Raw genomic sequence first — 17,889 nt, forward strand, 5'->3', positions numbered from 1 at the left:
GTTTATATCAGGACTGTTCCCAGGCCAGTCCAGTGATAAAACATTCAATTCTGCTAAATATTTTTTTATCTGAAAAAAATTAAAATGTGTATTAACCATGTCTTTGTAAAAATGAAAAGTTATTAAGGTAATGTGATATAAAAAAATGTTACTTACCGTTTTGGCTCGATGGCACGCGCAGAATCATTCTGAAAAATTATGTAGTCCATACAGGAAAACTGCTCTTCAATTGGAGGGACCAGGTTTTTCTGTAAGATCTGTTGGTATTTAATGGCGTTAATATTTCCATCAATCAAGGCCAAATATCCAACACCATGATAGGAAAAATATTCCCAAATCATCCGACTCCCCTCCTGCCTGACGGTACGTTTGACACACTCATTACTGAAACGTCTCTTCAAGTAAAACAGAACAAAAAAAAAAAGAAAAAGGGGTTCTAAACCGTACCAGTGAGGATAAAAAGAAAAAAATAATAATAATTGTGCTGTGAAAATAAGAGTGAAGTATTGGGAAAAAAGAAAAACCCGCATAGCAATCAGGGAATCACCACAGCAACAAGCAGCACAAGGATAGGAGAAAGAAGCACAGGCACAATCGCAGGCACAGGCACATACACATAGACACATACGAGTACACTCGTACTATCCCCAAAAGCACCTGGCGGAAATCAAAGTGAGTTGTATCGTCTCCTTTCAATTTTTATATATCATATTCATATGTATGGTTTAAAATCTAAAACCAGTGGCGTAGCTACAATTTCAGGCGCCCGGGGCCAAGGATGTTCTGCCGCCCCCCTTTATCTAGCTAGCTACAAGTTTCATGAGGTGGTTCGAATAAAATTGAATTTTTACAAAATATCTTCGATATTATGTATATAAAATTTAGGAACTAGAAGCCACTCAAATTCTGAAGTTACAAAATTCTCACAATACGGTTTTTGAGGAAATTGATAGTAAATTTAGAAGACATCTTATTAAGAGCCATAGAAAAAATCCATTTTCGCCCAATATCTTGTACACTTTTGACACAATTTGCAAGAATTTTTGCCCGAATTGGAGTTTTTAAATACCATTTTTGAAAATTTGGAAAAATAAAAGAATTTGTTACATTCAAAGCATAGGGTAACTGTGAGAGTGACACGTCGTTAGACAAAGGTAGAAAAGTGCATCTTTAAGTTCTATCACTATTTTTATGAAAGATATAAGACAAATTCATAGACTGAAGAGTATTCGAGTAAAAATTAATATTTTTCATTGTTATTCAGATTATTACATTGTGAGTGTACAACGTCTATCTTTTGTAATAAATTCTGTAAAAAAATTTGTTGAAGTATTTTTCTGAATATTAAAAAACAGCGTAGATCGTTTTGCCGCCCCCAAGACGTTGCGCCCGGGGCGACGGCCCCCTTCGAAAATATATATATAAAAATTCAAGTATTTACTTGCGAAATTTCCGGCAAGACCTCTTATACTTAATCAAGTATAAGCAGGATTGCTTAAAATAAGCTACGGCAATCAGAAAAAAAAAACAAAAAGCGTATGTGCGAATTAAATTTTATACCATTCATACATGTGTACATATACTTATTTCACGTATATTTCTATGACATACAAAGAGCATAACTTGCTCTTTCGCTAGTTCAACTTTAACCGTACTCAAGTCAATATACATACATATTTCAAAATATATACTGTATTTATATGTACATACTAAATCAGAATATCATTAAATTTTCTTTTCTTTTCGCGGCCTCTTCTCACTGCAAACATATATACATACATATGTATATGCGGCGCAGACATATAAATTATATACTTGCTAACAAGTGAATTTGCGAAAATCAACCGCAGTCGGTTAATTCTCTTTTCGTGGTTTCTTCGTAAAACACTATAAAAAAACAGATAATCAGTGGGTAGTAAGTGGGTAGTTTGCCATAGGCCGCGTGAAGATTCTACCCACTTTTGCCCTCACACGTACGTATACATGTGATCATACATCTCTTTTGCGCTCATTCAGCAGTGTCAAAAAAGTATATCTGTCCTGCTCTAATATCCCCAATCGACGGCTGATGCAGGGTTGCATTTTTTGATTCCTGCTTTAAAAATTTCTTAAAATTTCAAAAACTTTATAATTTTTAAATTATTAATTTTATTATTTTTAATACATATTTACATAAAATTGTAATATATTGCAAATAAATATATTAACGGTAATATTGTGTAAATAAAAATATATTTAATTTAAAAAAATAATTTCATCTGAAAAAAGATTAATTAAAGAAAAGAATTATTAATAGCTGAAAATAAAACAGTGAAAAAAGATTATAAAGACAAATACCTGAAAATAAAATAAAGGTTATTAAAACCTGAAAATAAAAGATTGAAAAAAGATCATAAAAGACAAATACCTGAAAATAAAATAAAGGTTATTAAAACCTAAAAATAAAAGAGTGTGGCTAAATGAGATCAGTTTGTGATTCTGCAATTTAGTGGAAAATCGAAATTAAAATATCGAATAAAAAAAATTGTAATTACCCCCATATTTGTGATCATTTGTAAAAGGATTAAAAACCAAGCGAATTAAATTGAATTGAAATACCCTTATAAGCGACACGGGTGTATTATTTAAAGAAGTGGAAGTGGTAAGTGTGTCAAAGACAAAAGTGAAGTGGGCACCAACTCAAACAGTGCTACTTTAAACATTGGTCCTTCGAGCCGCTAAGGGAGGCACTATTGGAAAGAAAAAAAAAAAAACAAATATACAAAAACTATAACAAAATAAAAGGTTCGGTGACATATACATATATATCAAAAAAAAAAACTCAGTTTGAAAAAAAAATTTTATTTATAAAAAAAATCTATATATTATTCTAAGACAAGGCGCTTATTTCCAGAGATCTAAAAAACGTACAGAGACAAATAATACATCAAATTAAAGTGTGCGATCTGAAACTTTGCACAAATTTTACAGATTTTAAATTCATTGAACCACTTTTGATATATTTGCGTTTAAAGTTTTCAATTTTTAATGATGCCAATGATGCCACTGCTGAAAAATATTAACTTGGGTATTTAATAAATTATACAAAACACTAAATTAAACACTTTGAAAATGCATACATACATATATATGTAAATGCTAAAATGCAAAATTATTAATTAATTTACATAAACATTTATTTTGCCAAAATATGTTCGCACAGTTTCATTTCACACTAATTTCGTCAAGTAATTATAGCGCTGCTTTTCTGGCATCCCGCCTTTTTCACTAACTGCTGGTTGACGGCACCCTGATTGTGTTTTGTTGCCAGCTCAGAAAACAGATCAACTGCAAGCGAGAGAGCAAGAAAAGAGATTCTAATCAAGTTATCTATGACTATAAGAGAATGACGAATATTACAAATTACAAATGTTTGCTTTGGCATGTGCACTGGTACATAAATACATATGCATGCGCTAAGGCGCTATCTACGATTTGACATGCGCTCTCTTCTATGTTGCACGAATATGTATGTACGAGCTAAGGAACACTGCGCTTTGACATGCGCGCTCTACTTTGTTTTATATTCACACATACATACTTACAAACATATGTATGTATATACATATGTATGGGCGAAGACGCAAGTGCAAAATCTAACAGAAATATTGTTGTCGGCGTTATTTTGATTAGAAGTGTTATTGCGTTAGGTAAGCTTTGAGTCAGTTCAGTTTTCTTCCAAAAGTCAAGGCAGCTATTACCAGCGAATACATACATACCACATCGAATTTCAGTTCAGATTCAGATTAATTATTAAAAATAAAATGCCAAACCAAAGGCGAATTAGACGAAAAAGGAGTTTAACAGGTCGAAGAGAAGAGGTGAATGTTTTAAAAGTAAAAAGGAATTTTTAATTGTTAATGTATGTATGTATATGAATTGACCTGTTTTATTAGAGCCGTAGTCATGCAGGATTTATGGCAAGTTATTTCAAAGCTGCCCTAAACTCCATAGTTCTTCCGCAGTATAGTTCGCTTGGGGGTTATGTTTACACTGTAAAGCAAAACATTTCGGAAGTGAAAAGGTACCTGTACTTTTCATTGTTTTATATTCGTAATATATGTATATATGTACATACTTATTGTCTTAATATTTGGTTGAAATTGTTACTAGGTAAGAAATGGCTTTACGACATGTTGTCATGGCGGAAAAGTTAAACTTCAAGAATTACGTGTACCTGAGTTTTTGAAAGCTGTGTTAGAAAATGAATTTGAGCCCTTGGCGGGGACACTATTTGGAGAATAATCGGCAGCTAAATAGTTCGTTTGCTTTTGCATCATTCGAAGCGAAAATTGCGGAGCCTACAGGTCGCGGACCTTATTGCTTCCGAATACATGGATCAATATATCATAGGGTAGGTCCATTGCATGCAGATCATCCTTCAGAATGCTCCTACGCCCAGCTGTTTATTCTTGACACGGATCAAGCAACTGATATAAGGGCACAACATAATTCAAACTGCGATAGGTATTTGCTGAGAGAAATCCACGAAATGCTTTCAAATATTAACCCCTTGGCAAATGAGTATAAGCATATGGCGCAGGTTGAACGCGAAGAGGAACAGAGGCCAGAGAAGAAAATCGCAATGCTCGCCGAATTAGCATGCTACTTTTGCTTAGATCGATTATTACGTGATATTCACCAAAATGAAATACCTTTTGGTGGAAAGGTTATTTTATTAGGTGGTGATTTCAGGCAAGTTCTTCCTGTGGTGCCCAATAGCTCACGCGCCGCTATAGTTGGTAATTGTTTGAAACGGTGCTCACTTTGGAAATTTTTAGGTGTCTCAAACTCTCAACGAATATGCGTTCTAAAGAATCCTTATACAACAGTTTTCTTTTGCGTGTTGGAGAAGGTCGAGAGCTCTCTCCAGAGTCGAAAATCAATATACCAGAAGAGATAATTTTGCTAAATGAAAATTTAGTGGATTAGGTATTTCAGCCTCAGTCTGGTGTTATTAATCAAAACCATTTGAAGGATCGGGCAATTTTGTGTCCAAAAAATGATCACTGTACGATAATAAATAGCGAAATAGTAAATATGTTGCCCGGTGAAGAAAGGGTATATTATAGCGTGGATACTGTCGTTTCCGAAGATCCTCAAGAGCATGTCGGATTTCCTACAGAATTTCTAAACTCCCTTAATTTCAGTGGAGTAGCGCCTCATGAGTTAAGGCTTAAGGTTGGAACAGTTGTGATGTTAATCCGCAATCTTAATACATATGAAGGGTTGGTCAATGGGACTCGCTTGATAGTAAAAGCAATACATTGTAATTGTTTGGAGGTCGAAATTTTAACCGGTGAATCACAAGGGAAACAAATTTTATTGCCCCGTATAAATTTACAGCCCAGCGAATCAACACTTCCTTTTATTTTAAAGCGTCGCCAATTTCCAATAATTGTAGCATTCGCAATAACAATAAACAAATCTCAAGGGCAGACTCTAGCAAGAGTTGGTGTTTTCCTCAAGGAGGATTGTATTACGCATGGCCAGCTGTATGTCGCATTGAGTCGAGTACGATCTTCTCAAGATATCAAAGTTAAGACTTACGACCAAAATAAAACCACTACGAATGTAGTTTTCCATGAAGTACTTGAATAAATTGAGTTTTTATAAAAACTCAAAGGACGATGTCTCATCGATACAACCTCGTCATGCACAGCTCAGGGCACACTATCTGAGGCCACGGTACACAGCATTTCAACAATCGATCGCTCAATCTGTCCTGGTGCACATTACACCAAATACCTGCAATTACTCAACCAATTCATCGACATAACTCATCCCAGCACCAATCCTGTCACAGCCACTGACAGTCAAGTCACTCATCACATTGAGACAACTGGGCCACCAGTATTTGAGCGCCCACGACGTCTCACCGGCGAGGAACTACAAATAGCTAAAGATGACTTTGACCTCCTGCTACATAATGGCGTGATCTGTCCATCGAGCAGCCCATGGGCCAGCCCTATCCATATGGTGCCAAAGAAAACAGGTGGATGGCGCACCACAGGTGACTATCGAAAACTAAACGCAAATACAGTTCCAGATCGATATCCAGTCCATCATGGGGATGACATTCTCCAGCGTCTCCACATTCCGTTTCTCCGTCTTCTCCACCATCGACTTAGTCAGGGCTTACCACCAGATACCCATGGCCAAGTCAGACATTGCCAAAACAGCTGTAACCACCCCTTTTGGACTTTTCGAATTTCTGGGTATGCCACCCGGACTACGCAATGCCACGCAGACTTTTCAGAGACATATGGACAACATCCTCAGAGGTTTAGACTTCGTGGGATGCTTCATAGTTGATCTGATTGTCTATTCTCAGTCCCACGAACAGCACCTACGACATCTCACCACCATCTTTGAAGTCCTGCGTGCACATCATCTCACCATCAATCCAAAGAAGTGCCAGTTTAGCAAGTCTGAAGTCAGTTATTCTATTATTTTTCTATTACTTCATTCTCTGTATATTCTTGAAAATTTACAGTTTCCAACTGAATTCCTATTCTTAGTTTACAGTTTTAAGAAGCATCACGCCGTCAAGAATACAAGTGTTTTAAGATCTCTTTAATAAATAATCGTTTTAAAATGAAATGTGGTGTTGTAATATTTCCACACATGTGTATGTATAAAGCTCTCAAAGTCCCTTGAAGCGGCACAAAGTGAGTGTATCAACTCCATTTATTATTTTAAATTATTTGTACTTAGTTGCACATATATATGTTGAAAGTTACAGTTGATCTCTCTAAAAACTGTATACTCTGATAAAATGCCTACTTATGCTTACATTTGTGTTTCTAAACACACAACATTAAAAAACCGCACAAAAAAAAAACAATTTTCAAGTATTCACTTGACAACATTTTCCGGCAATACCCCTTATAGTCAACAGTATAAGCAGGATTGCGCAAAAAGTAAGCTAGGGCAATTGCGAAATTTAAAAGAGAAAAGAAAAATAACAAAACCAAACATACATATACGCCCAAGAGTCCCCACTTACATATGTATATACCTATTACATACCGAAGCAAAGGCGGAAACTAATACAACATACGCCCACATGTATGTATAAACAGCATTATTAAAATTTTACATATTAACAAAAAGTGCATACCTGCACTTAATCGATTTTCTATTCTCGCGTTATCCGTACGGCAAATAATATACACACATACAACATACGGTATACAATTTGCCTATGCCGGTATATACAACGTACATAGGGTACACAATTAAAGTAAAATTTCACAAATTTTACACAATTCCGGAAAAATAAAGCGGTAAATGCGAAATTTTAATTTATTAAAAATTTTAAAATTTGCTAATTAAAAAACAAAAAAAAAATATATTATCTGAAATTATTAAAGAGGATGGCAATATTTGGAATGGATTTATATACTGCCAATCCTGAAACAATATTTTAAAATATTTGCAAAAAACGGTGCGTGGAGTCCCTACGCGCGGATGAAGTTATACTTCTTAGTGATATTCCAAGAAATTCATATCATTTTCTATGAAAGAAAACTAGAAAACTTAAATTCACATTTTATAAATTTATTATCTCCCCGAGCATCCCTTTGCCAACAAATCGTCTTTTCGCGACGATGGCAAAAGCCAAAAATCATAAATTGCACAACTTTCTGGTGCTTCTCGCAAAAATCTGCGTCGATATGTATTCACGATCATACGTATACATACATACATATTTACGCATGTTTGTAGGCGAAGCTGCTACAGCGACAAGGGGTGACAATCGGTGGCCATTACTTTACTTATGCCATAGAAATTCTATTGCTACGAACATGGAAATGACAACGAAATAATGCCAATATGCATATTTCTAAAGGTCATTAATTTCTTTGAAGAAATGAAAGGAATGAATGATCCTGAGAAGTATAGTCTTAACTTTTCAACGGCCAACGCAGAGCATTTCAACCAAAAGGAATTCATTCATTAAAATCACCACTCAGAAGTCGTTTTATCGTTGTAAGCGAACGATTTTCGAAGAAACATCATTTCTAATATGCCACAAGACAAAATAGAAATGAACTTCTTAAACCTCACGCTGTCAGATAAAACGATATACCTCGTCATCGCGGGTCGATTTCCAAAAATGTAAATGAAGACTAACTACAGAAATAATCCTGTAAAGTATAGCCATAATTTTTCAACGGCCAACGCAGGTATTTCAATAAAAGGGCACATAAAATAGTTGAGAATTCGCAGAAATGAAAGACAAAGGAAAGAAAAAGGAGTATAACTTCAATAATGAACAAGCATACAAACTTACATATGCGCAGCAGCAGCAAGGAAAGAGGTAACAATCGGCGATCCATTGTATATTTCTTTCATGCATAACCAAACCATAATTAGGACATTGCAATTCAAGTGTCAATGGTGGTGTTGGTGGTAAGCGCTTCAAAAGTGACGACGGGCACGTAGGTACGTAGGTTCGAATCTTCGATCGAAATCTGTGATCTTATTTTATAATCACTCATTTTAAATATATAAAAGATTTACCTAAACATTATGATGATATTTTCATGATTCATACGCAATGTACGAATGTAAGCAATTTCGTTTTGCCGTCGGCATTTCAATTTCTCATGCTTCGATTTTTGCTTTCAACTAAGAAATCGCTTGTATGTATGTATGTACATATGTGCAATATATGCCTTTGCGTTTTGCCGTCGGCATTTCCATATTGACATGCAAAAGTAATTATGTATTTCATTGTTTCGTTTTGGCCCAATTTTGTATACTAAGACAAGTGTCAAAAATTGCGCCAAAATCAAATATATTATGTATTCATATGTAAATATGTTTTAAACTTTACATAAAATTGAAGTGTCAATAATTGCGCCAATTTTCATAAAGTTGGAAATTTTGCGCGAATAAGACGTGTGCGGTTAAGTCGTGAGTTTTACTTATATTAATTAATTTGAAAGTGCCGAAAAATGCGAAACGACATTTCAATAAACTTAAATAAATTTAAGTAAATTTACATGTATTTTCATTTATATTTAATTGTCAATAAATTTTTTAAAAATTATTTGCCCTAGTTGCCCATTTTTTATTTTCTCACACATTTCAGCCGATTTTTGTATAGAAATTTGATCGACGTAGAAGCAAAATGCGAAACAATCATACATACATATATTATGTCGTTTGCACATTTGTCTGTATGTTTGCGAAAGCAAATGTTCTACAAACGCATATTTCTATACTTAAACAAAATTATTAGAACCGTCGTATGTTTCTTATGTACATGCATAACCAAACCATACTTAAGTCAGCGCAACCTAAGTGTCAATGGTGGTGTTGGTGGTAAGCGCTTGGAGAGTCAAGATGATACCACAGGCCTCAGGTTCGAATCTCGACAGAATAAATTTTTAATTTTTTGCTTTTAACATCGTATACTATACAAATAAATATTTTTCTTACTAATAGAAATTAAATTTATCACAGCAATATTATGTATATGTATATTATGTATATTGCTGTGATAAATTTAATTTCTATTAGTAAGAAAAATATTTATTTGTATAGTATACGATGTTAAAAGCATACATCTTCTATCCTATTCTTGTGTATCTGCACATGCTCATATAGTGTATGTATACGCATGTGCGCGTTCAGAAATTGAAATCATATTTTCATCACTTATCAATATACTTATTACATGTGCGCGCATTGACTTGCATGTTCATACATTCATATATACTTATATGTACATATATTTGCATACATTGCCAAACAAATAATGCACAAGCATACAAACATACATATGCGTACACATATGAATATGTCACCAACAAAAATTGATCTTCACAAGTCAATATGGCAGCAAATTGGCGTGAAGAACAAGTGTAGTACATTTTACAACAAAAACGATTTCATTCATGAACGCAGGCGCAAATTCCACAAGCGATCTCGCTTCATTCATAAAAACAGAGGCCGTAACATCTCCCCGAGCATACATTTGCCAACAAGTCGTCTTTTCGCGACGATGGCAAAAGCTAAAAATCATAAATTGCATAACTTTCTGGTGCTCGCAAAAATCTAATTGTTCTCAGTTTTCCCTCGAAATCTAAAATCGTCGCGAGCTGTGTATCATGGCGATAAAAATTATTTCAGCGCTGCGAGTTCATCGCAATTTTTCAATTTGAAAAAATCTGCGTCGATATGTATTCACGATCATACGTATACATACATACATATTTACGCATGTTTGTAGCTGGCTGCTACAGCGGCAAGGGGTGACAATCGGTGGCCATTACTTTACTTATGCCATAGAAATTCTATTGCTACGAATATGGAAATGACAAAGGAAATAATGCAAATATGCATATTTCTAAGGTCATTAATTTCTTTGAAGAAATGAATGATCCTGCAGAAGTATAGTCTTAACGCTTCAACGGCCAACGCAGAGCATTTCAACCAAAAGGAATTTATTCATTAAAATCACCACTCAGAAGTCGTTTTATCCGTTGTAAGCGAACGATTTTCAGAAGAAACATCATTTCTAATATGCCACAAGACAAAATTAGAAATGAACTTCATTAACCTCACGCTGTCAGATAAAACGATATACCTCGTCATCGCGGGTCGATTTCCAAAAAATGAACCAACGTAGGGTATTTCAACAAAAGGGCACATAAAATAGTTGAGAATTCGCAGAAATGAAAGACAAAGGAAAGAAAAAGCAGTATAACTTCAATAATGAACAAGCATACAAACATACATATGCGCAGCAGCAGCAAGGAAAGAGGTAACAATCGGCGATCCATTGTATATTTCTTTCATGCATAACCAAACCATAATTAAGACAACGCAATACAAGTGTCAATGGTGGTCTAGGTGGTAAGCGCTTCAAAAGTTACGACGAGCACGTAGGTACGTAGGTTCGAATCCCAACAGAATTGATTTTTTAATTGAATATGTCACCAACCAAAAATTGAAACATTGTTCTACAAAAACAACAACAGCATAAGCATGGCAACATTGTGTTGTTGGTAGAAAAGCCGAGCTGTTAGCCGAAAGAAACGAACAAACGATCGCCGATTGTCACCGCTTCGCTTGCTGCTCGAACATCTTCGAACATCTTCGCAGACAAGGTTGCGTAGATTCATATTGAGCAAGGTTGCGTAGATTCATATTGAGCGAATTAGGTTGCAATTGGGAACGGATATTTTTCTTTTGAAAACAACTCAAGTATTGCCTTCAGGACGGCTTCAAGTCAGAATGCCCTTTAAAGCTGACCGTAAGTTACTCGGTCACTCTTATGAAACCGCAATTCAGCGGTTTCAGGCCGTGGAGAGAAGAACTTTGAAAGATCCAGAACTTCGTAAAATGTATCTGGACTTTATGAATGAATACAGAACACTGGGTCACATGAGCCCAACGACCAATAAGATCCCGAGTGAGCCACACTATTTCATTCCGCATCAATGCGTTTTAAGACCCGCTTCGAGTTGTACTTCATCTCAAATTTCAATGAATGAACTTTTGATGGTAGGCCAAACCATACAATAAGAATTGTATTCAACTCTTCTTCGTTTTCGCTTACACAAGTCAGCTTATTGTGTTGAGAGAGCATCTCTCAGAGCATATTTAAATTTTTCGACTTAACACCGTCACTTACGGCACTACGCCTGCACCATTTCTCACAACACGGTGTTTACAAATGCTCAGTGATGCCAATACAATGAAATATCCACTCGGTTCATTGGCCATCAAAAGAAACTTTTATGTTGATGATTTATTAACAGGGTCCGAAAATTTTGCGTCTCTAGATTTTTTGAGATGTGAGGGAATACAAATATTAAACTCGCCCGGATTCACCTTAACGAAATGGTTTTCGAACCACCCTAATTTTTTAGACAGTGATTGCACTGTAAAGTCATTAAGCTTTAATGACAAAAGTTCCATTAAATCGTTAGGAATCCATTGGTTGCCGAAAGAGGATTTGTTTCGCTTTGTTTTAGATGATAATTTTAATGATCTGCGAGCCACTAAATGGAACATATTGTCAGTGTCCGGCCGCCTTTTCGATCTTCTTGGATTATTAGCCCCACTAGTTACCAAAGCAAAAATCTTATTGCAAGAGCTTTGGATCCAAAAACTAGATTGGCATGAGTCGATTCCATTGCTGACAGAATTTCAAAGCCAACCTACTGCAGCTGTCATCAATTAGCATTCCACGGTGATTGAACCAGGTCCAGGTGATTGAACTTTCTGAGTTTGCCAGGGAAATCCAAAATCTGACTAAAGGCACGACGCTACCCGCAAACTTGCAAAATCTCAACCCGTTCTTACATGACTACTTGGATATGTCGCTTTCCTTTAAATTAATCCGAGAAGGATGTCGCCTATTAAATGCACTTCTCCCACACGATGCCAAATTCCCATTATTACTGATTAAAAATTCGCATTTCGTTATCACTTCCTTACGGTTCCTGCACTTTCGAAATCACCACGCTGGGGCAGAAGCGTTGGTTGCGCTTCTTCCAGAACGCATATGGCTAATTAATACCAGAGAAGCTTACAGTAGAACCGCAAGAAACTGTACACACTGCTTTCATTACAAGCCGGAGTTGCGAAACCAAATAATGGGAAAAGTTGAAAGACTTCGAGCGTTACGACCTTTTCTGATATGTGGCGTAGATTTTTGTGGTCCTATATATACAACTTTAAAAATACGTGGACGACCACCCGTAAAAACTTAAACAGCAGTTTTCGTTTGCTTCACTTCAAAACATTAGTACATTTAGAATTCGTCTCGGACCTATCTACTAATTATTTAATTTTCGCCCTCAAAAGGTTCATTGGTCACCGAGGGATGCCACAGAAAATATTCAGCGACAACGCAACCAACTTTGTCAGCGCCGACCGCAAGCTGCGCGAGCTGAAGGAGGCTTTTCTAGCGCAAGCCCCAGAACTAATGGGATTCGCCGTCGAAGAAGGATTCAGCTTCGGCCTTATATCACCCAGGGCGCCGCACTTTAGCAGATTATGGGAGGCGACGGCGAAGTCCACCAAGCATCTGGTCGTTCGCGCACTCGGCAACGCTCTACTCACGACGGAGGAGATGTCAACACTACTGGCCGAAGTGGAGGCCATCCTCAATTCTCGACCCCTAACACCGTTGAGCTAGGATCCCAACGCCGGCGAGACACTAACCCCAGCGCATCTACTGATAAGGTGCTCCTTGCGAGCATTACCTCCTCAGTGGACCCAATTCGTTGCTGCGAGATATGGCAACTTGTTTGCTCTCTTAAGCAACAGTTTTGGCGACAGTGGTCTAAAACATACATGACGGGCCTTCAAGAACGCAACAAGTGGCTGCACCCCACACGCAATTTGTAGCTCAACGACCTCGTCCTCGTCCACCAAGACGGCAAGGTATTCATAAACTCGCATTACTGCCCATGGATGTTGAAGGATCCTGATCCTGTCAAGGTGGCCGGTGTTGCGTTAATCGACTTATGTATGTCCAAAGCTAAAATGAAAAAGCATTAAGTTAAAATTAAATACATTTTTTAAACATTACATTTGAATTATAAAGTTTTCTTTTTATTTTGTAAAAATACTTACCCTAATAATATTAATCATACATACATATTTAATTGCCAACTGTTTTATCCCGTTAGCTTAAGTTTTAGGATACGTGAAATATGAACTGGAATAAAAATTTTAATTGTACTTAAACTGAAATCGAGATCGCACGCCTTTCTATTTTTTCGATAATTTTTCGTCGCAAGTTTAAGTGTTCGGCACAGGCAATTGGTTAATTTCTGTGTAGTGAAATATTTAAAAAAATGAATAAACAAATACGCATCCCAGAACAATTTTAGGTCTCAAAAACGTTTGAGAAATTTCACGTACTCTTATAACCACTCGTTAGAATCAACACCAATTGCTTATCTTCTGCGTATGGTCAACGCATTCCTCTCTTCGAAAGCTTTAGCATGCTTGATCGCGTCCTCAATACAAAGCGCGACTAAGACACTTCCTTTCGCGCTACAAAGGTCAGTGGTCGAAGATTGGAAATTTATAAAAAATAAATTTTGAAGTTATACTTCTTATACGAGTTCGGAAAAGGTTGCGATAAATTCAGGTTGCGCAACCTTGCTTAATATGAATCTACGCAACCTAGCTCAATATGAATCTACGCAACCCCTTGCTCAATATGAATCTACGCAATCTTGCTCAATATGAATCTACCCAACCTTGTCTGCGAAGATGTTCGAGCAGCAAGCGAAACGGTGACAATCGGCGATCGTTTGTTCGTTTCTTTCGGCACAGCTCGGCTTTTCTACCAACAACACAATGTGGCCATGCTTATGCTGTTGTTGTTCTTTTAGAACAATGTTTCAATTTTTGGTTGGTGACATATTCAATTAAAAAATCAATTCTGTTGGGATTCGAACCTACGTACCTACGTGCTCGTCGTAACTTTTGAAGCGCTTACCACCAACACCACCATTGACACTTGAATTGCGTTGTCTTAAGTATGGTTTGGTTATGCATGAAAGAAATATACAATGGATCGCCGATTGTTACCTCTTTCCTTGCTGCTGCTGCGCATATGTATGTTTGTATGCTTGTTCATTATTGAAGTTATACTGCTTTTTCTTTCCTTTGTCTTTCATTTCTGCGAATTCTCAACTATTTTATGTGCTCTCTTGTTGAAATATCCTGCGTTGGTCCATTTTTTGGAAATCGACCCGCGATGACGAGGTATATCGTTTTATCTGACAGCGTGAGGTTTAAGAAGATCATTTCTGATTTTGTCTTGTGGCATATTAGAAATGATGTTTCTTCGAAAATCGTTCGCTTACAACTAATAAAACGACTTCTGAATGATGATTTTAATGAATGAATTCCTTTTAGTTGAAATGCTCTGCGTTGGCCATTGAAAAGTTAAGACTATACTTCTCAGGATCATTCATTTCTTCAAAGAAATTAATGACCTTTAGAAATATGCATATTCGCATTATTTCGTTGTCATTTCCGTATTTGTAGCAATATAATTTCTATGGCATAAGTAAAGTAATGGCCACCGATTGTCACCCCTTGCCGCTGTAGCAGCTTCGCCTACAAACATGCGTAAATATGTATGTATGTATACGTATGATCGTCAATACTTATCGACGCAGATTTTTGCGAGAAGCACCAGAAAGTTGTGCAATTTATGATTTTTGGCTTTTGCCATCGTCGCGAAAAGACGATTTGTTGGCAAAGGCATGCTCGGGGAGATAATAAATTTATAAAATGTGAATTTAAGTTTTCTAGTTTTCTTTCATACAAAATGATATGCATTTCTTGGAATATCACTCAGAAGTATAACTTCATCCGCGCGTAGGGACTCCACGCACCATTTTTTTAGTATCTTACGTAGGCACATAAACACGCACATATACAAGGTCATCAACCTTTTTCTCATTTTACATTATCGCTCGTATACGCAAGTATTTACTAACGAGTACGAAACATTAAATAAAATAAAAAACAAAAACAAGAACAAACTAATAGCTAAAGACATAAGCACCGGGAACAAATAAAACGAAATACGCCTTCGTTATTTGATACATTGCGTATACAACAAAAATAAAAAAACCGCCTATCTTAAAGATTCAAACGTATTTATTGTTACCAGATATATACTGAGAGAAGATTTTCCTTTCTCATATTTTCAATTTTTACCTATTGTCTAAATGAACGGAGATTCTAAGGAATCTAAATCGATTCAATATCTGAAAGTACAAAAAATGATTTCTGAAGAAAAGAGCCCATGTACACCAGCTGAAGCTACACACTCTAAGCAAGGTGCTACAAAGCAAAAAAAAATTAAAGATATTTCATATACTAAATTTATTGCAGAGAGTGACAGTCTAATTCGTTACTGCACTCGATTTTCATCTTCACCGATTCATGACAATTCTGAATCAGTATTAGAAATAAAAAAAGAAAATCTAAGCAATTTCTGGACACGTCTCCAAGCTGCGTATGACGCAATTCTAGAATCTGACGAATCAGATCTTCCGGAAAATTTTAAATCCTCGGCTTGCTCCAAATACGAAAACTGCTTAGACCAGTACGAGAACACGAGAGCTATGATCTCTGATCAATTGAGATTAATTAAAGCAATTACACCTACTCCACAATCGAGAGTAGAGCTGCCACAAATTCAAAGCCATGAGGCGAGTTTAGGCATTCACCTTAAAATGCAAGTATGCGATACAGAAATTATTCCTGGAGGTTATGAACAATTGCCGTCCTGCCGGGACACGTTTACGGCCGTGTACATAAACCAATTATCTCAAGCGCAAAAATTGTATCACCTGCGATACAAAACAAAAGGTCAAGCAGGCGTAATAGTCAAACAGTTTGCTCTTAATGACGAAAGTTTCAATTACATATTCTTGGGAAGCTCTAAAAGCTTGTTACGAAAACGAAAGAATATTAGTCGACAAACAAGTCACAATATTAATGAATCTACCAAAAATTCAGAAAGAACTTGTCAGAAAGAATTTATAAAACTTCAATCCACTGTTTCAAATTGCTTGCGACACAGAATATTCCCACAGACAATTGGGACCTCATTCTGGTGAATATATGCACATCCGCATTACCAGAAAAATCGTTACTTCTGTGGGAGCAATCGCTCTCATCACGAAGAAAGTGCCCAACGTGGCAACAAATGAACGATTTCTTAACTACCCAATATGAAATTACGGAAAGGGTTGATAAATAAATGGTCAGAACTAAAAACGCTCAACACGACCTAAATCGAAGCTTCATTAGACCCCAAGCGAGTAACAACAACAACTTAAATCGTAGTTTTTTCAAAACACAAGCGTTCACATCCGAACAAAATAAACATACGTCATGCGAACTGTGTAAAGGAGGGCCTAGGCTGAAATCTTGCGAGACATTTAAAAAACTAAACATTAACGAAAGAAACAATTTTGTAAGAACAAAAAAACTTTGTACCAACTGTTTGTCACATGCGCATGCGCTCAAAGATTGCGAAAGCAAATTTAATTGCGTTTACTGCCATAAACGACATAACTCAATGCTTCACATTACAAATTTTTCCAGCTTCGGTCAAAATAACGCTAATGTTAAAAGAGCTACGGGATTAGTTGCAACAGCAAATCCCGACTTACAAAATTCCAAAAATTACCAAGAAGCGCCATGCTGCTCAAAGGCCTTAAAAACTCAGACGCTACACAGCGAAAACCAAAGCAGTGTATTATTACCCACAGCAGTGGTCTCCATCGAGCACCGAGGAGAACTGTTTAAACTTAGGGCCTTAATAGGCCAAGGATCTCAACGATCTTTTATAGCGTCAAGGGCACAAAGTAGGCTACAACTGACAACAAAACTAGCTAATTTTGAAATTACGGGAATGGGCGGAAGAGTAGTTCAAAACTCTAATAAAATCTGCCCCATTACCCTCTTTTCCTCCCAAGCGGATAAGCGCATACAAGCAGAAGCTATAGTCTTACCGCAACTAACACTCACACCTAAAGCTAGCAGATCCAAACTGCAACACCCCCGCTCAAATAGATATTCTATTAGGCAGCGATCTCATACCACAAATTATTCTCGAAGGTGTTGAGAAAATTACAAAAACACTTCTGGCGCAAAATACCATTTTCGGATGGGTCCTAAGTGGACTAGTCGCGGAACCAGTCACAACAATGACAACTCAAGTTGAGGAAATCTCAAACGAGTACCTCAATACTCAACTGAAGAAATTTTGGGAGTTAGAAGAACTCCCCCCCATATCAATCACAACCCCAGAAGATTGATATTGGGAGGATTTTTACA

General features: G+C 36.5%; 1 protein-coding gene and 2 pseudogenes across 1 annotated transcript; 1 reads left to right on the forward strand and 2 right to left on the reverse strand.

The window, feature by feature from the left end:
* Positions 1-8,009: 8,009 nt before the first annotated feature.
* Positions 8,010-8,209, reverse strand: LOC120781040 (annotated as a pseudogene).
* Positions 8,210-10,514: 2,305 nt separating this feature from the next.
* Positions 10,515-10,690, reverse strand: LOC120780997 (annotated as a pseudogene).
* Positions 10,691-12,889: 2,199 nt separating this feature from the next.
* Positions 12,890-13,204, forward strand: LOC120780801. The gene has a single exon (XM_040113049.1). The coding sequence runs from the start codon at positions 12,890-12,892 to the stop codon at positions 13,202-13,204; it is 315 nt and encodes a 104-aa protein (XP_039968983.1).
* The last annotated feature ends 4,685 nt before the right edge of the window (positions 13,205-17,889 follow it).

Source organism: Bactrocera tryoni, unplaced genomic scaffold, assembly GCF_016617805.1.
Source record: "Bactrocera tryoni isolate S06 unplaced genomic scaffold, CSIRO_BtryS06_freeze2 scaffold_25, whole genome shotgun sequence".
Taxonomy (NCBI): domain Eukaryota; kingdom Metazoa; phylum Arthropoda; class Insecta; order Diptera; family Tephritidae; genus Bactrocera; species Bactrocera tryoni.

Coding starts and splice junctions, on each gene's coding strand:
- LOC120780801 (XM_040113049.1), top strand. CDS start 12,890: ATGCCACAGAAAATATTCAGCGACAACGCAACCAACTTTGTCAGCGCC.